The 21,364-nt window shown below is 36.1% G+C and overlaps 1 protein-coding gene across 2 annotated transcripts in view; it reads left to right on the plus strand.

Moving 5' to 3' along the window:
- Positions 1–19,505: 19,505 nt before the first annotated feature.
- gfra1b (gdnf family receptor alpha 1b) overlaps positions 19,506–21,364 on the plus strand; it is a 32,257-nt gene continuing 30,398 nt past the window's right edge. The window contains exon 1 of one of the 2 annotated variants that reach the window (XM_055176435.2): positions 19,506–19,610. Coding sequence is in view for 1 of the 2 variants with exons in the window: in XM_055176434.2 (XP_055032409.2) it covers positions 20,877–20,937 (61 nt within the window). In the remaining variant the exon portion in view is untranslated. Of the gene's footprint in view, positions 19,611–20,422; positions 20,938–21,364 lie in introns of those variants that run through there. The other variant, XM_055176434.2, reaches the window with a different exon arrangement.

The following is a 21,364-nucleotide window of genomic DNA, read 5'->3' on the forward strand; positions in this document are numbered from 1 at the left end:
CGGGTATTTTCATGCGTCCTCTGTCCTTGCGTTCTTGAGAATTGGAATGAACTTCGACCGTTAATGATGACGTAGAGCGAGGACACGAGGACGCAAGATCGCTGAAGAACGCATATTGAGAAACAGTCTCTTTCAACTTTTTTAAAGCATCTTTAAACTTTAAAATCATGTTACCACGTTTATTCATTCATTTATTTTGTTGTGATTACACCACAGTTATTATGTAAGTGAAAAATTAATTCATATTTGTGTGTTTTCTCACAGGTAAAACGCGTCTTTACCATTGAGGAGGCTGACTGACTTTCATCTACCAACCGTCATTAACACAACAAAAACTAAAGAAATGTTACTACAAGTGGACCTATTTATTTACTCATCATGCTGTAAGTACACCACAGTTTTGTCAGTGAAAATATTTTAGTTTTTTCACTGCTTGGCGTAGACAAATGTGACCAGAGATGTATAGTAACGAAGTAGAACTACTTCACTACTGTACTTAAGTACTAAAAGACAGTATCTGTACTCTACTGAAGTATTATTTTTTTCTCCTACTTCCACTTTTACTTCAGTACATTTTTTTGATGAGTTTAATACTTTTACTCCGATACATTTTTTATGTGCTGCATAGTTACTCGTTACACGCGTTATAAAAATGTTAAGAATAATTTTAAAAACCCACATTATCACTGCCGGAGCGGTGATACACGTTAGAAACACACACGCATCGTGGTCTAAACCAATTGGAGATAGTGAAGGGCGGACCCCTCCCTCCCTTTCACTCACAAATATGAGCCGCGGTTGTGGACAAATGTGAAGAGAAGAGAGAGCCAACGTGCGCGAGAGAGACAGAGTTTGCGTGAGAGAGAGAGAATGCGCAAGAAAGGGCGAGTGTGCCCGAAAGAAGGAAACCTAAATACATTGAAACACCTTGTACCTTTACCTTTATATCGACTAATATTTCATTAATACCGAATTCTCTATCGCCATGTCAGTTAAATTAATCTGAATTAATCTGAACATTCCTGCCTTTTGTACTCCTGCTACAGCCACAGGAATTGTGAGTGTCCTTTAGCTTAAACATTTGAAATAATATAAACAATATTATATTCAAACTTTTGACTGTTTTCTTTAATAACTACATTACACAATACTTGTACTTTTACTTTCAGTACTTGAGTAGTATATTTTAAAATAAACTACTTGCAATACTTAAGTACAAAAAAAGTTTAATAATTTAGTACTTCCACTTAAGTGCTGTGCTTAAAGAGCACTTCAACTTCTACTTAAGTCACTTTTTTGATAGAGCACTTGTACTTTTACTCAAGTCTTGGTCCATAGTACTTTATACATCTCTGAATGTGACCATGTGTAACGTTAATTTGGAAAATACATGGAAAAAGTGTATGTCTTAATGTTTAAATGTTGTTTGGATTAAGGGACAGTACACAGATTTTTTTTTAAGATATTCCTGTTTGGACAGTCTATTAAAGTCATAAAGGAATACTTGATATATTTCATAAGGACTGTGTAAATCTAATATTAGTTTTAATGTGAATTTGGAAATACATTAATAGACATTTATAAAATGTGAATCTCTTACATAAAATAAACTTATGTGTGATAATTGTCAGTGCAAAGAGGAAGAGAGGAGAGTGGAGAGAGAGACAGAGAGAAAACACTTCCATAAGCAGGTGAGAAATTGTTATTCTTTCTTATGTAGCTTTATAATTACTGGATTAGCCTACAGCAAACATATTTTGCCTATTTATGGATAAGAGAAGTTAAAGTGCCATTGTCAAAATTTGTTATTTTACAGTTTCAAAATGATAATACAGAGAACACTTAAATTACAAAAATAGTTTATAAAGCTGCCGTAAATGGAGAAAAAATATAAGCAGGGGACCATTTTGAACCCATAGATTTGGGCTAAGCCCCCAATGTTTACAATGTCTGGCTCCGCCCCTGACCTATGTTAACATTTTAAACCAAACTAAAACATACCAACAAGTAAAATAAAATCAACAAGTAAAACAAAAATGTTTTGAGTAAACTATATCAAAAAGTAGCCCTCCAGGGGCCCGTTTCAGAAAGGTGGTTAAGTGAAAACTCTGAGTTTGTTAACCCTGAAATAAGGGAAACTCGGAGTTTTCCGTTTCAAAAAAGGAGGTAGGTTAAACCTGAGACAGCGGGGTAAGTCAAGCCTGTTTCAGAAGGAGAGGTAACTTATACTCAGAGTTTGTTTCCAGAGTAACATACTCTCTGAACCTAACCTGGTTGGGAGCAGGTTTTATCCTGTAAACTCTGAGTTTCTTGTGGTCTCCTCCCCATTTTTAAAGGAGTAGCGGTGTTTAATCTTGTTAGTTGCTTTAGTACATTCATTCATTGTGCACATTTTTATCATGTACACTGTAAAAAAAATTTTAGCTGTCTTTAAGTTAATTAAATTGCCAGTGCAAACCATTTTAACTTACGACTTTATATTTTTATATATTACACTAAACTTTCAACAAAAAAAAATTAAAACAGTATATTGAAATGACTTGTAAAGCTAATATGATATACTTAGGTGCATAGATCGTCTTAGTGACTAAAATGTCATGTTCTTTTATAGAGAATCTTGTAGATGATGATGTTGCATTCATTTGTAGAAAGTTAAATTTATGTCCCGAGAGGATTTTGAGACCCCGAGTGTTTTTTGTCATATCCGCTTACATTTGTGAGCGAAATTATTATTTTTTGCAGTCATTTTAGATATATAAATATCATTATATGACTAATATCAGTCTTTGTGGTGCTCTTACATTTATACAGTTGCCTTGACATTTCTTACATATCCACTCGTCATCGCTGGTCTAGTGGGTAGTGCTGTGTGTAAAAGTTGGAGTTCGGATCCCCGCTGGGTGATTTTTTGTGTTATTCATGACAAACATTTGTAAAGTTCGTAGCCTTATATGACAAAGTATTATGCTTAATTTTATTTTAGCTGAGCTGCTGTCATCTTTTTGTCCATGGGATTGCATGTGCATGTAAATGAATAAAATAACGTACAGTCCTCAGTTTATTTACTTCTGATATTTTAACTGTGATGAAAAATTAAATGTACGCATTTACTAGAGTAGCAATTTACAAAAACAACTCTTTTCTTTAAAATATATGCTCGTAGTTGCTGTACACTTGCAGTAACGCTTTCAGTTTTAGTAGTAAAAATGATTAAGACCTCTTTGTCACGTGCTGTTGCCATGGTAAATCGTAATATCTGAGCTCCATTGATGATGGCTTTTCATTGTGGCTGTGCACGCGCTTAACTCAGAGTCAACCTACTCAGAGTCGATTGAACTAACTCAGATCAGCTTTTCTGTAACCGAGAACTCAGAGTTTACTATCTCAGAGTAAATCAACTCAGAGTTCAAGTTTAAACTCAGAGTTGGTTGAACCTCCTTATTGAAACGGGCCCCCGATTGTTGTATCCATTGTGGTAGCCCTTGCTCACAAAAAGGTTGGAAACCCCTGCCCTGAGGTAGATCATACTTACTTTTAATTAAAAAACACTGAGTTTGGTCACGTCAATTAACTAATTATGGTGTTTACATAATTTTCAATGCTGATAGTGTAGTTTGCTGGCAGTCTGTTTACTGTTAATTATGACTAATGATAAGGATTGCCTGAGTATAACCAATAATTTACCCGCTTTATGATCGTACATGCTTCATAAACTATTTCTAAATATGAACTTCCCATGAGGGCTTGAATGTCCACAGTGACAGCGGAACTACAGCACATATCGCTCTATCAGTTGTGCACTTCACAGCAACAAGTGAAGCAGTATTGCCAACTTCTTTCAATTAAAAGTAACTACAGCTGGTCGCTAAACTACTGTATGTCATAGAGCCGAATCCACTGATCTATTACATGAAATACCGACAAATTAGCAAGTCTATGGAACCTATACAAGGTTTGTCCAAGCAAGATTTGTCCCTAAAAGGGGGTGGGGAAGTCGCTAAATCAAAATGGACAAAATCCCTAAATTGGCAACACTGAAGTAAAGTTAACATTACATACCTTGTATTTGTATTGCTTCGTAAGAAGAAATGCATTTTGTTGTAGGTTTTGTAGAGTTTGGTGGATTTTCTTGTCATCAAGCTCTTTTCCATTTTAAAATATGAAATCGCCTAAGGGTTTTGGCTAGTAGGGAATCGGGGATACAGCTACGGCCAAATCTCGCGAGATGGTGGGTTTAGTGTGTAGGATTGGATGATAAAAACAGCGCTCATCTGGCGAGATTTCGGCCGTAGCTGTATCCCTTCTATCCACAACCATATCCAAGGCCAGCCTGAGGGAATGTCGTCAATTCAGGTCATGTTTAAATTAGCATATTCATCGCGAATAAACTGGTTTTGTTGTGGTTTTCCTATTATAAATGTTTATTTCTTTGAGTAATGTTATATGACTAGTAGAAAATAAGGGAGAAGGCAAACCAATCACGGAAATTTCATGCTGTAATGACGTTATTGACCTCTGAGTGGCGGTATAGTTCGGTTTTAGCAAGATAGATAGATAGATAGATAGATAGATAGATAGATAGATAGATAGATAGATAGATAGATAGATAGATAGATAGATAGATAGATAGATAGATAGATAGATAGATAGATAGGTAGATAGATAGATAGATAGATAGATAGATAGATAGATAGATAGATAGATAGATAGATAGATAGATAGATAGATAGACAGATAGACAGATAGACAGATAGATATTTACTTTGACCTCCTTAGTTTACCCTTAGTTTAAAAAAAAGGTAATATAGTACCCTATTTGTGCAAAGCCATGTGTTTATCTTCTCTGTAGTACTTTAAAAACTTCAGAAAAGTTTGTGTGAAGTTTTTCTCTTTGTGTATGATCCAGCATGCTGTAATTTTCATTTAAGAAAACAAATTTACATGCTACAACAGTCAACATAGAATCTCAGTCTTATCTGACAGTGAATGCACCTATATGACTTTTGTTTATATTTATATCTTTTTATATCTGCCCTTTGTTCCCAAACCTCATTGATTTTTGCAGCACAGTCCTCATTTGAATGGATACAGTATGCAAATTGCAATGTCTATACATTCTTTGCTATTGAATTCCCACACAGGGCTCTAGCAGTGCACTCGGGAGGTTGCTCTTTCATATCACGGTGCAAAGCTGCCAGCCGGATTTACAGGGGCTTTGTGTGTTTGGGAATGTCGCCTGATTGCACCGTGTTTGCTCAAGGCCCTCCTGTGTGAGATAATGTCAGCAAAGGCTAATGAGCTGTGAGCAATGCACTGTCATTATTACACCAAATAAAAGGAGAAAGCTACGGCTATTAAAGGTGAACAAGGTTAAACAGCGGGTTCTGAAATTATGCTAATTTCCAATCTCCAGATTAAAAAGTCAGAGGGTGACAGCAACCTTTTCAATTGAATCATTAAACCCTGTGTCACCCAATCACAGTCGAAGGAAGTGTTTGTGGCATCCTAAGTGAAGACGGCAGGATGACACTATTGTGACACGTGTGAGGAGGTCAGGAGGTTTTCGGGCTCGGAGTCAATAGCAAAGCTGCAGGCAGTCACGCAAAAAAAGCGTCACTTGAACTTGCATGACATTTTACTCATGATGCCATTATTGATCCATCACAGATATTAAGCCTTTTTAGCCGTGCTTTTGGACAATGTAAACATGATGGCCGAAAATCCAGCGTCTGATCTCAACCTGTATACATTTCTTTCTTCTGGTGAACACAAAAGGAGATATTTGGATAAATGATGGTACACATATACCCATTGACTTCCATAGTAGGAAAAACAAGTGGGTACCGTTAACTGTGTGCTTACCATCATTTATCAAAATATCTCCTTTTGTGTTTAGCAGAAAAAAAGAAACTCATACAGGTTTAGAACACATAAGGGACAGAATTGTCATTTTGGGGTGAACTATCCCTTTAAGCATGCATCTGTTGTCAAGCGCACCCCAAAGCCTAGTTATTTCAGCAATAGATGGTTTTACAGCAAGTGATGAAGGCCAGCTCAACCCATGCTTAATGCTTCAAATAAAAACGTTGCTCGGTACCGAATCGAGACGCTGAGGTAGCGCCACGAATACTAAACTAGCCCCCGTAAAAATACATGCTAAATCAAATCAGGTCATGCTGCAGTCAAACTTAAAGATCAAACAAAACCGAAAGTCGGACAAAATAAATACGACTCCCTTGTACTTTCAGATTTTAAAGAATTCAAAAGGAGTTTACAGCATTTACTAAACATGTCACATCACAGCAGCCGGAGAGCTGCGAGAGCTGGTTTGACAACTTAGTATGCAGTGCAGTCAGCCCATTTTACATTATTCATTGCTTTAGAGGATACGCCAAGGAGGCTGAAAATACCCAGTACCCCACATAACCCACTTATTAGGATGACGGGGACTCAGAGGTGCTCTTTCTGTTTGCGCTTGACAAAAAAGGGTTACCCCCCAGCCCTCTCAGATCCTAAGCACATGTCTCAAGCTACTTAAACACCTGCCTCAGGTTTTTAGTTCATTGCACTGAAAGATCCCATCTGGAAAGTTTTGACGCTTCCTTATGATCTCCCCACGACTATTCCCGCTCGGGACGGGCTCGTTTCCCATTCACCATCCGTCAGCCAGCTTGGCCACTTTGTTAATTGGTAGCTCGGTCTGAGATCAATCACATTATATGCAGAAATTGCTTTAATTTGGTACTGCTCGGAAGATGCTTTGTGACCCAGACTCATACAGTCTGATGTGGAAATGACTGAGATTCAGTGGGGAACTAAAGATGCATAAAATCCCACCATATCTGTATATGAAATGTGCATAGCGTTTGGAGACTATTACGTGGATAAAAGATGGAAATCCTCTAGATTTTAAACTGGAACTCTGTCCCCATGAGTCGCCACCATTTCAAGCACTGCATGGGTGATTCTCACGAAAACTTGGTTTTAAAAATGTTAAGCATGAAAATGTAAAAATTGCTTAAATTTACTTTTTTTCCCACCAGACATTGAAAAACAAAGTCTGGAGTAAATGGGAACATTAATTTAAAAACTTTTACTTATAATTTAACACTTTTTGTAACATAATTTAAAAAATTAGTCCTAAAAAATCTCATTACCGCAACAGTCAGAAAACATCAACACTGACATATTTTCAAAATGACATGACAAACCTGAAAGAACATAATTTGGAGATTCTGCACATGCATTTAAAATCAAAGTATTATGCTTCTATTAATTAAATTAAGATGTAATAAGCATCTGTTGCGGTAATGATAATCAAAATGTCGTGTAAGCATTCTGACAAGACAATATTTCAAATTAACTGTAAAAAAAATGATCTTACCTGGTAGCCATCTTGAAGTAACTGGTCCATGTGCTTGGTCACTCAAAATCAAACTTTATTAAAATTGTGTATGTGTGCTTAAACTGTTCTCAAAAAGTGTTGCGGAGGATGAGAACATCAGGCATGGACACATCATTTTCCTAATTTTTCTTCATTATTATTATACATGAATATTCAGTAAATATTTTTTTCTCTCATCTAAAGTAGTCTAGCAAAACATCCATTTATTTTTTTTTCTAAATATTTTTGTGTTAATTTGTTTAAATTACAACATAACGCATGTTCAAACACAGCCGGACACATTGTGGTAATGAGAATTTCAGCAGAAAATGAGATAACATTTCCAATTATAAATTCTTATGTTGAAATCACACATTGTGCAAGGTAGAACATAATTCTGATGCTTTTTAATGTTACTATATTACACATTTTAAAACTAAAATCATTAGTGCCGTGGTGTTTCAATGGTTTCGTGAGAATCACCCGCATACACTTGAATGCACCCCGCTAAATGTTATACTTATATTTTGGATGATGCATTACATATATGCTGCTGTTATATAACGGATGTGATGTATAATTCTGTGCATACACATGATGGGTCGAATACTAATGGCAGGATAAGTTCAAAGACCAGGCTCTAAAGAGGCTAGCTTTCACTTTTTCTGAAACTATGGTCTCTATAGACTGCATCAAAGCTCTTCAACTAAACTAGATTTTCACCTTGATAGAAGTTAAATCATTTCAAATATCTCTATCTTATGTTATTTTGCACTAGTATATAAAACTAAACACATCATACTCCTCACCACTACTTACAATACGTGCGCTGAATTTTGGTCAATTCTTGCACGAAGAACAGAGAGACCACTAAAAACGTGACCGTGTTTTCGACTTGCGCTCGGGCCCATGGTGGGTTTCCATGGCGATGCTCTCACCTCTCTCCCGCTGTCACGCTAAGGCTGCTAAAACAGAAGTCATTGACATGTTTTGCATAGTAGCAGCACGCAGCAACACAAGCCTGCCGGTATCTGGCTGAACAAAAGAGGACAGAAAACTAATTTAACCTCAGACATCATGTTTCGACTCCCACATCCCAAACTTCTGCTTCCCTCTCCTCTGATCTCATACGAAGATTCAAGGATTCATCTCCCTGCTGGACACCAGCTACCTCTTTTCCTGAATCGTGACTGCGCCTGTGGGAGGGAGGTGGAATCGGCAGTATGGTCTTTGCATGGCATGTGCTAAAAAATCGCACTGAGTTTTGTGTAAAATCACACTTTGGTCGTGGCAACTCCCACGGTAAAACACACACAGAATTAACTATTGGCTCCCCGCTAAGAAGCAGTATTATTTCTTATGCGAAGTGCTCTTCAGACTGAGTGCATTGAGCTGCACAGGAGAGGGTCCCCGCATGAAAGAGCTGCCTTTGGCCGTAACATCTACAAACAGAAGAAGTCTGCGACGCTGGCATTTGCAAGCGAAGAAAGCTCAGTGGAAAACCTATTGACATGCACGCTGAACCCCTGCGGTCTGCTATTGTCTTACAGCAGTTGGCAGGTAGAGACGAGTGTTTGCAGACAAAGTCGACACCTGCTTTTTCGGTTTCGTTATTTATTTCATTTCAAGTGCCAATCAGGCACTGATGTATTGGCAGGTGGCAGCAGTCAACATGGCATGATCTCAAAGATGCTCAGATCCGGAAACTCAATTGGTAGATCATTGCGTCAGCAGTGCAAATGGCTGTAGGTTTGATTCCCAGGAAATGCATTGTACTTTAAGTTGCAAAACTCTGGGAATTCCATGGAAATTACACAGGAATATATGGGAATTGTAGTCAGATATCGGGGAAGCTAAGTTTTGTATACAGTTTGTATAAATTAGCCAAAATGTACAAATAATTTCCTTAAAGGATTTGTCAATTTTTTTAATCCAAATATTTTTCCTCACCACCATGTCATCCAAAATGTTGACGTCTTTCTTTGTTCAGTTGAGAAGAAATTATGTTTTTTGAGGAAAACATTCCAGGATTTTTCTCATTTTAATGGACCCCAACACTTAACGATCTCAAACGGGGCATAGGGGTCTTATCTAGGGAAACAATTGTCATTTTTGGCAAGGAAAATAAAAAATATTCACTTTTAAACCACAACTTCTCTGCTTCCTCCGTTTGTGTGACGCGCCAGTGCGACCTGACGTAATTGCGCAATGACGTTGAAAGGTCACGTGTTACATATATTAAACGCACATTTGCGGACCATTTTAAACAATAAACTGACCCAAAGACATTAATTATTATCATTCGACATACAACAATGTCGGAATGGTCCTCTTTCTCCTCACTTGTAAACACTGGGGCATAGTTTTGCATACATCATCCGTGACCCCTTGACGTGATGATGTATTACGTGAGGTCGCGCTGACACGTCACACGAACGGAGGAAGACAAGAAGTTGTGGTTTAAAAGTACATTTTTTTATTTTTCTTCCAAAAATGACACTCGTTTCACTAGATAAGACCCTTATGCCTCATTTGGGATCGTTTAGAGTCCTTTGAAACTGCGATTTTAAACTGCATTTAAACTGTTAAGTGTTGGGGTCCATTAAAGTCCATTAAAATGAGAAAAATTCTGGAATGTTTTTTCCTCAAAAAACATAATTTCTTCTCGACTGAACGAAGAAAGACATCAACATTTTGGATAACATGGTGGTGAGTAAATTATCTGGATTATTTTTTTAAGAAAATGGACTAATCCTTTAAAGGGGATATATCATGAAAATCTGACTTTTCCATGTTTAAGTGCTATAATTGGGTCCTCAGTGCTTGTATCAACCTAGAAAATGTGAAAAAGAACAATCCAGCAACTTAGTTTTGCTAAACCATTCTCTGCAAGCATGTGAAAAAATAGTTCATTGAAATTTAACTCTCCTTGTGATGTCAGAAGGGGATAATATCACTCCTTAATCTGCACTGTCCAACCACAGCAATGCCATTTAGTGCAGAGATCAATTCATTTGCATTTTAAAGAACGCACCCAAACGGCACATATTTGCTCACACCTACAAAGTGCAATTTTAACATGCTATAATAAATTATATTGTATTGTGAGCTAGAACTTTACATATGTACTCTGGGGACACCAAAAATGTATTTGACATCTTAAAAAACATGAAATGTCCTCTTTAACTTTCTGACTTGGAATATTTCCAAAAGTTTGTAAATAGTTTGAGATTGTCGAGCTGGTTTTCTCACCAGCAATGGCTGATTTTATATTCAAGTCCATGGGCTGCTGAAGAATCCCCTTTAAAGTCAGTTGAGGGCACAGAATGGTGATGTATCCCTTAAATTTTTCACACTCTCAGAAGATTAAACTTCGCACCATGTCAACAAAAATGACCAAGGCCTGGTGTGAAATCCTTATATTTGCACTCGTTTAGGAGACGTCGATAAAAGACCCAAACCAGGCAAAAAGTGCATCAGCTACTATCCTGAAAGCCCCCTTTCTCTCCATTTGCTACATTTACGGTCTCATCAAATTGGCTGTCTCGGTTGTCGAGTTAGGTAACATGGCACAGTACTAAGCTGCCACCCCTAATGCTCTGAGATGCGGAGTGAGGCCAGAGATATATCAGTATTTACAAAGCAACAGCCACTTGCCCTTGCACGTCACATTATACTGTATACGCATTCACATCAGAGATAATTAGACATGCACAACGAATACAAATCGCAGTTTTAAGGAACCCTGGAGTGTCGACAACAAGCTATATGGTTATTCGTCAATGCAGTTTTGTATTCTGACTTCGGTTAAAGAACAAACTTGACAAATTGTTTTGGCGGGACCTGTCACTTTCGACTTGCAACTTAATCACTGCAGCAATGTTGTTAGAGTAACACAAACTTATTAATAAAAAGCAAGTACCTGTCGGTCCTAAAATAAGTTGTTATTAATGGCACCTTTCTCCGAGGGATTTCACATTTTACCTTTGTTGTTCACGTAGCCCCGAGCAGAATAACTCGCTGAGAATAAGGAGGCAATTAAAACATGAACTGTCAATCAGTGGTTGCTCTAGAAAGTGGGTCAAAAAAATTTCGCACTAAATTATGTGAACATTGTCAAAATCTTTGCAGTCTCTTACTGTCTGTGCTATCAGTTTGCATTATATGCATTCGTGCTACTTTCTTAGAAAACAATTGGGGCAGCATCATCCAGTGGCTCTCATTTCTATTGCTATATAGAGCTTGGGAAGCCTGGGGATGTCTCACAACAGTGCAATATCCCAGTTTAGACAGACCCAGTCTAGATTTCAAATAATACATTTGTACTGGTCAGATGAGCAAAACACTTGTGTTGGGATGGATTTTTACTGACCTTACTGCATTTAACTCTTCTTAAAGCTTAAAGGTTTCTTGTGCTGCTCAAGCAGTGACTTAATCCTGGATTTTGTCAAGAAGAAACCATAAGCAATGAAACTGGACAGAGAAATAGCTTTTTCACAGTTAAACCTTAAATGGAAATTCTGAATTTTTATTTTAAATTTTATTTTTCATTGAATCTTTTAATAGGCCACATGTGGTTTTAACACTGTTTCTTGGGTGAAACAAACAGTAGAGATGAGCACTTCTATCTCGGCGCCCGAGGTCAAAGTGCTGCAAACTAAGTGCTCTTCCGCCATACAATATAGTTCTTATTTTTTATTTGCTTAAAAATCACCACGTTTATTTTGTTCCACCATAATTACTCGTGTAACTACTCATGTAACAGTCTTTAAATATGGAAAACATGGATTGTTTGGTAATTTCTAAATTCATCCCTGTTTGGATCCTAAGGAATGAATGGGGCTAGGCTAAATGCTAACACATTTACGATGCGCTGTACAAAGATAAATTATTGTAAATGTATTGAAAAAAGATAGGTATGTATTAATTCGTCTGTTGAGGTAAGAACATGATAAAATATTGAAAAACGGTGCTGTTTTCCTTTAAAGCTGCAGAGCAATATACAAAGTTATCAAGCTTAGCCCGCTTCACAATACTAGCTTATAAAATAATGTTTTTAAGTAGCACTGTCGGGTCGCATTTACTGGGAAACTTCAGTTTTTCTCAACACACGTATAAATAGGTACAGAAAGTAACCTGGCATTTTATGTTTCAAACCGAGATCCAATAATGAAACAACACCCCAAGAACTAAACTGAATAATCTATAGAGAAAATATACATGATTTTATATATCTGCATTCTTGTTTATCCTTATATAAGCTTTCTGTGGTCAAATATTCCTATACTTAAAGGGATAGTTAACCTAAAAATGAAATTCGGATATTATTTATTTTAAGCTTAAGATGTTCCAAATCCATATAAATTTCTTTGTTTTGCTCAAAATAAAGGAAGATATTGGTAATCAAGAAGAAAACAGGAGCACCATTGACTTCCATAGTAGGAAAGGAAAATACTATGGAAGTCCATGGGGCTCAAAAACTATTTGGTTACAAACATTGCTCAAAATATCTTCCTTTGTGTTCAGCCTACCCAGTCTCCTGAGGTTGCGTATAAATAGCACGAAGTGTAAAACTCGTGCAATACATACGCCAAATTCCACTTTGGCGTGCATATGATACGCAAGTCCTTCCCATTCACTTAAACGGGGCATCTTTTTTTGTCGTTTTATTTATTGGTTTCTCAATTTTTTTCTGTTTTTTAAACCATTTTAGCTTGGGTTTAGGGTTAGATTTCAGATTTGCTTAATAAGGTTATTTAATATACAGGTTTCTCTATGTTTTTGTCCATATTTAAGCCATGGTTGCTTGGAGTTGGGGTTATAGTTGGGGTTTGGGTTAGGATGTCATTTTTAAATAACAAAAAGTTGTTCTAACCCTAAACCCAAGCGAAAATGGTAAAAAAATAGCAAAAAAATTGAGAAACCAATAAATAAAACGACAAAAAAAGATGCACAGTTTAAGTGAATGGGAAGGACTTGCGTATCATATGCACGCCAAAGTGGAATTTGGCGTATGTATTGCACGAGTTTTACACTTCGTGCTATTTATACGCATTTTCAGGAGACTGGGCTGGTTCAGCAGAACTAAGAAATGTATACAGGTTTATAACAACTTGAGTCTGAGTAAATGATGACAGAATTTTCATTTTTAAGTGAACTAATCCTTTAATATATAAATTGCTACCCTTATAATTACTGACAATATGAAGGTATACTCTAGAGTTGAAGAATATGGCTGTGAAATAAATCTGGGCATGGTCAAAATGATGCACAGACAGCAAATGTTGACTGAGTTAAGCTTTGATATATGACAAACTGTACAACACTGACATCTGCTGGCGCACTGGTTGAACAACCCTGTCAGAATGGATTAAAAGATTAAAGATAAGAAGGTTAAATTGTCTTTACTAATACAGATCAGTAAACTATTGTTTCTACAGTGAGAAGTCTAACATATTTTTACTATTTATTTTACTATTTTATAAGATAATATAACTATCATATCGTTTTTTTAAGTGAAATTGTCGTTTTAAACCACTAGGGGGTAGCCTACTCCTATTTTCAGTCAAACATTGGAATTAAGCCTAATTAAACTGTTGGAACAGTAGTTATTTCTAATAAATCAACAGGAAATTTACAAATATATTTGCATATACATATTAAAACGCATATTATATCAGTTTTTATTGTTAGACTTTTATTCCTTTCACTAATAGTGTTTATATAAGTTTATTTACATACAGTACTTTTAGGAGCAGTTTCCCAGACAGGGTTTAGATTAATCCAGGGTTAGGCCTTAGTTAAATTAGGACATTTAAGTAGTTTTTACAAACAAACCTTACAAAAACAATACTGGTGTGCATCTTGAGACAAAACAATGGCACTGATATGTGTCAGTGCAATGTGCTTTTAAAGGGATACTTCACCGATTTAGCATTCAGCTTTGTATCTGTAGAAACCCGGCAGTATTACTGAATGACCATGTTTCCCTCCATCATTTCCCCCTGAGAGAAGAGATATCTGCATTTTGGTTCTGCAAAAAAGTCCTCCGATGATGCAAAAATCGTCATATTACATCATCGGAGGACTTTTTTGCAGAACCAAAATGCAGATATCTCTCCTCTCAGGGGGAAATGAGGAAGGGAAACATGGTCATTCAGTAATACTGCCGGTTTTCTTCAGATACAAAGCTGAATGCTAAATCGGTGAAGTATCCCTTTAAATTAAGGCAGCTCAAATATGCATTTTTGTCTGGGAATAGGATAAGTCCTGTCCGGAAAACCACCCCTTACAGAATAGTTTTAAACCAAGTCAAAGATATGGGTTTCCCAGACAGGGATTAGACTACTTAAAAAAAAAAAAATTTAAGAGGTGTCCAAACTAAAAAAACAACTTGCACTGACATCTTAAAAATCTTAAAATACATCAGTGCCCTTTGTTTAGCCTCAAAATGCACACAAAAATGTTTTACACTGCAAAAAATGATTTTCAAGAAAAAAATTCTTAGTATTTTTGTCTTGTTTTTGGTAAAAATATCAAAAATGTCTTCAAATGAAGATGCTTTTTTCTTGATGAGCAAAACGACCCAAGAAAATAAGTCTAGTTCTTAGACCAAAAATATCAAATTTAAGTGATTTTGTGCATAAAACAAGCAAAAAAATCTGTCAATGGGGTAAGCAAAGAAATCTTGAACTTGAAGATGCACACCACTTCCATGTAAGGCAGTGTTTCTCAAATAGTGGGGCGGGACCCCCAGGGGGGGCTTGAAGCGACACCAGGGGGGGCGCGCGAGACCCTGGGGAAAAATACTTTTTCAGGAAGTGATTTTTTTACACTGTCACTTAAAGACATTACACCCCAATCACGCTGATAAGCCGCTTGAGTTTTTATTATTATTTATTGATTATATTTAATTTAATTTTTAGTATCAAATGGTCAAAAATTATTATACTTTAAATAAGGATTGATTGCATTTTAAGTCTTTTCTGTTACAGACTAAAAAACAATGTTAATAAAGTTATTCTTTGCTGTAAGTTGATCGATATTTCTTTTTCTAATATTCTTTTTTCTTGTTTTCTTTAATGTTAATAAGGATACAATGTTTTGCAGATGTGTCATTTTATAGATAATTACACTATTTACAGTCGCGGCGGAGAGTTGGGGGGGCGCGAAATGTTTACTTCTTCCTAGGGGGGGCATGACAGAAAATAATTGAGAAGCACTGATGTAAGGGGACCCTCTTAACAATAAACACATAACGGTTCATTATGAAAGGTCTTATACACCCCTGATTATTTAGTTTTGTATTTTATTTTGCATTTCTGTCAAGAGATCCTTTTTAGATCCTAAAAATTACACACTGCACCTTTAATCAACTATCGTTAAAGATCAAGAGGTTTTACACTCTTGAACACAAAGCAGGTTTCAGTACTTTAATATGAACCTGCATTCAACAGTAAGGCCTATTTAAACTAAATGGACCAAAAATAATGCCACAACACAAACACAACTACTGTAAGATCAGGACATCCAACCTAACTAAGCAAGACAATAAAGGCAATTATCAAAGACATGAGCAGAAGTCTTGGAGAGTGGGAGTTGTCACTTAGCACTGCAAGTGGACCGAAAGGAAACACACTGGACAAATTTCATTAAATGAGTCGTGTAATTCATTCTGCTGCGAGTTTGAGGGGGAATGCTTTTCAATGAAATTCGCTTCAAGGAGTGCTGAATGTTATTAAAAGGACAAATGACTTCAGTTGAACAGGAACTAAATACGAAAAATATTTCAAGAGGCTAAAGTCACTTTATTTCCTTCATTGGTCATTTTCATTGAGTTTTGATCAACTCAACGAGACCACAACATGATCTTTACAGGCTTCAGTCAAACATGTTTTAGCGAGCAGGCTGAAACTGAAGCAATTTTCTTTACTTTGATCGAAGAATTAAAGGCAACCATCAAAGTCTGCAATTACAGTTTCTCAAATGTGTCATAATTACATTCTGTAGCTTTTCAAAGACAAACGTTCATACGGAGCACATTTGCCGTTTGAAAGGGAAAATTAATGCCATTTCCTTTCTCTGCTAATTAATAGATTATAATGGGGATCAACTAAGTAATGGCATCTACACGGGCCGGATATGCTTACACAACGATGTAGCTTTAGAAACAAGCAATCAATTAGCTGTACAGATGACATGGATCAAATTACGTTCAATCGATTGACCCAGAATATTGCTTACCCCCCATACTGTGTGTGTTTCTAAGTGATACAAATGAAAGCCATGCCTAGGAATCATTCTGGGGGTTGAGTTTTAATATCCGCTTTCTTGCGATCGCAAACCAATAAGGGCTAAGATTTGTGAGGTATAGACACATACCAAGACCTCTACCTCCATCTGAATGACTAACAGACCTTAGAGAATATATGGCATTTCCTGCCACAAATCTCTCATTGATTTTCCTTTTAACACTATAGCTAAATGGAGATACGCTAGAGCACTTTGTTTGATGAGACTGCTTTTATATGTGCGTACGCATATATGTGTTTGTACAAAAGCAGACACACAAACCCGCCCAGGTCTAAATTACTAGTGTTTTATTAGACAAGCTAACTATTTGTGTAATTGTACTGATGCTAAACATCAAACACGTGCACTGGGCCTTTAACATTGAGACCTTACACTGCTGCTATACCAAAGAACCTCTCTTTGCAGAAATGTAGAAAATTCACCACTAACATAGGCCTACTTTCTGGCTATCAGCTTCATAATTCATAAATCAATCAGATTTTTCTCTTTAAAAAATGGTGAGTCGTTTTCAACCCATGAAAATATTAAAAAACCCAGCAGATGGTTTTAACCGTCAAACGGTCATTGGGGTCTATATGACCCCAAACGACATTTCATTAGTTAAAAAAAAGGTTCCCTTCATCTCAAAGATATAACATTTTTTGACTTTTTTTCTTGATTTCGGTTGTTCTAAATGTATGTAAAAAAAAATGTCAATATGACCCCAATTGAAAATGAATGGGAAATGCATTTTTTTTCCATTTGTCAAAAAAGAAATATCAATAAATCCAGCATAAACACAGAAATGAAGGCCTGGTACTTGTGCACAAATGCAATGCAGAAAACACATGCTCACACAAACACATACAAACACATACACATACACACACACACACACACACACACACACACACACACACACAGGTATGACTGCCACAGAGAGCATTTGTATGTAATTTGGCCACTAAAATCAGTCACAAATGCAGAAAATGTGAGGGTGTGACCTAATGCACGCACATGTACACTCACAAACACACACGCACAGACACACACATTTACACTCAGTCAAATTTCTGTTTGTTTTCTATTTGAAATTATATTTATTTTGAATGTCCTTTCTAATGTTTATATAAACATAAATTCACAAAATGTATCACTAAAGTAGTGATTTGAGCAGTTGGCCACATCCAGTAAAATGAATGGGTCTCTATGGGCATCTGCTGGTCGAAATGATTTAATTCTTTTATGTTTTTCTTTAAAAACAGATGGCTGAATTCAACACCTAACACCTATATCAATATCTAAAAACAATTTAAATCAAATTTAGATAATAATTTATGTGAATTTTCATTAAAAAATTATATATTTTCAGACAAGCTAATAGTGTAGTTAAGGAATTTAGTCGTCAACAGGTACAAAAATACTTCAAATCTCTCAAAACACAGCTTTATTGTATAGATGAGAAGTAAACAAAAATATATATATATTATTTGTTTTATTGAAAATTTATATTTTTCTTACAATTATGCTTTTAATTTTGGGGTCATTTAGACCCCAAGGCCCAAAAAGTGTTTGAGAGATAATTTACCTAGAAAATGTCAAAATTATTGGACCAAATATGGGTTGAAACAATCCAGCATACATGTAGGTTATTTTAACCCAACCTCGTCCATATTTTACCCTACCATGTGCTAAAAAAAATCCCAGCATTTTTTTGGGTGTATGTAATTTCACTTATTCAAATTAAGCAATCCTCAGTGAGAGTATTGGTAAGAATTGTTTGAGGTTCATGCCTTGGACAAATTTATTACCAGGTTTTAAATGAAGTTAACTGTCTTCAAAAGCATGGCTGGATCAATGAAGGTTCATCTGTCTGATGCTGTTATACGCATTTTCCATCGACATCCGGGATTGTCTTTGATGAACTGACATTAAATGCAACGGACCTAATTTCCTAGATGGTTAGTCTTTCATAGGCAATCTAAAGGTAAGTATTGATCACTCATCGAGTTTCGACTCAAGTTCAGTGTGGCCATGCAATCTCATTAGCCTGAATGCTTTATTACATGTCAAGCGATTGCTAACTAATGATATTGGTTTTGTGTAATACATTTTTCATGTATTCAAAAATTTCATGTAATAGAGAAAATTGATGTTGGCTTGATTCCAGTGGACTGAAGAGCTTGTTAACAAGTAAGGAGCAATCAGTATACAATATACATAAACCAAACATGATTGGATTAACATTTATGGATCAAGCAGTGTAATAAAACATATCTTGAAGTCATTGAGAGGGACAATAGACTAGAGCAGTGGTCTCCAACATGGTGCCCGCAGAGTCTGTGCCCGCCAAAGCACATTCTATTAATATTCTTAATATTTATTTATTACATATTTTTTATTGCATGTTAGCATTTTAAACAATGATAAAAAACATATCAAAAAGTAAAATAAAATAAAATCAACAAGTAAAACAAAAAAGTTTTGAGTAGACTATATCAGAAAGTAGCCCTCCAGATTGTTTAACTATTGTGGTAGCATTTGCTCACAAAAATGTTAGAGACCCCTGAACTAGAGGAAATTACAGTGTTAAATGGAGGACATTTAAAACATTTTTATACTCATACATTATTAAAAAAAAGTCATAAATCACAGTAATACACCAGCTTGAGTGCAGCAACACAGAAACCATTAATTTCAAGGTCGGAAATTGTTTATTGCATGCCTTTAGACAAATAATAAAACCTTAACATGTGATTTATATTAAATAGATAATCAGTGAAGATTAATTTATTATTTAGCCTATACTTGTGTTTGACTGTCATGCAGTCTTTAACAAACAGGTGGCGCTCCTGCGCTTTCTTCCTCCAAGAAATAAAACTATGAAAGGAACAAGCTGTTTGGTCGTTTGAGGTGGACAAGGGATGTGTTACAGGTAAATGTGACAGCTTCATTAGACATTAGTATGGCTTCTTGCTTTATATTCTTTACATTTCAGTGCTATTTACAGACTGGAGTAATTTTGCATGACGTCAAACGTGATTTACGCAAAAGTAGTCTATGCTCTATATCGGACAGAGAGTAAAGATTAAAGAGAATGCCAAATTACTTAAAGGTGCGGTAACATAAGGCTACTCCAGTACTCTACATATTACCCTCCATTCATATGGAGAACAAAAACTCAAATTTACCCGAACTAGATTCACGCGTACCGGGGAGTTTGGATCAGCTCAAAACTGAATTGTTTGAAGTGTCACAGGAAAGTCTTGCTGCCTCAAAATTTGCCAACTATTTTTAATGCACAGTTAACTTGTCACAGTTGTGGGTAATGGTTTAGACGAGTGTAGATCATCTGATCTGGGTACTTAAAACTAGGACACCCATTTTCATTCCATACTTATATAGCGTCCAAATTGGACACACACAGTGTATTTGTTTCAAAATATATTATAAAGACATACCGTAGCTGTATTTAATGAAAAACAGAAGCACTAAAGAGTAACATCACACATTGAAACTATATACGTCAAGTTCACAGGCTCAGAAAAGTGACAACAGAAAAATTGATGATTCAGATTTATTGGCAAAGTGGATCCAATTTCTGCTCGTTCACTCGTTGGACAACTCTTATTAAGCACTGCAACTATTAAGTAAAGTGCTTAATGGTGCTTCATCAGCGAATATTCAACGTCCGACCGAGCCAGAGCCACCGACCTTCTAGAAATACGAGCACATGCGCAGTGTCTCGAACAAAGTGCGCGTACCTCGACCTCAGGAGTCCGGAGTCGCATACTGTCAGTCAAACGAGCTCGCAACAGCACTCATGCCTGACATTAACTGTGACAATAACTTTAAACAAATTTCTGTAGTGCTTATTTTATTTGTTTAGGAACCGTCCCGGTATTTTGAACCAGTGGTAAAGACATGATAACAAATATTTTTCATACGCACATTGCGCACAGATTTGCTGTGTTAATAGAGTTTTTGTTTTAATGATTTTCTCTCAGTGGCGTTTTTTAATCTCTTCTCGTGGGGGTGTGTCGTCAGAAGAGCGGTGAGCGTTTGTTGGAGTATGCGAGTGTGCTCGGATGTGTATGATGTCTCGTGTCGTCTTGTTTCTCACTAGAGCGCAACCGGCGCGCAATGGATTTACTGGGGGAATTGTTATACATCGTTTTTAACCATTTTATGTGCTCTGTAAATGGATATTAATAAAGCGACGATGATATTCGCAACTTTTTGGATAATGTTGCCTGTCCTTGGTAAGTTCTGCGTCATTGTGTTATAAGGTTTGTGTTCAACCAATTGTTGAGGGCAAAAATGAGGGCAGTTTTAAGATATGAATATCCAACATGTTTATATTTTTAATTATTAATATTATGATTTTTATATATATCTCAACTAAGACATGTACGAATTACAATTATTATACACAGGACAATTAACCATGTTTAATGGTTTTATTATAGTAGCCTAAAAGTGAAGTAACTATTTTTATTTTTATTTACTATGTTTACTTAAAATAAAACGAAACAAACTATAGTTAAACCATGAATGATTTTCGAGTAGCCTTGTTTGCTTGAACTGGTTTGTTTCTAAGTACTTGGGTAGTCGCAATTACCTGAACTGTCCGTTATAAACATGAAGAAAGCCGTCATTTTTTTTTTTCCAAATCTTATTAATCTCTTT

Source organism: Misgurnus anguillicaudatus, chromosome 4 (assembly GCF_027580225.2).
Source record: "Misgurnus anguillicaudatus chromosome 4, ASM2758022v2, whole genome shotgun sequence".
Taxonomy (NCBI): domain Eukaryota; kingdom Metazoa; phylum Chordata; class Actinopteri; order Cypriniformes; family Cobitidae; genus Misgurnus; species Misgurnus anguillicaudatus.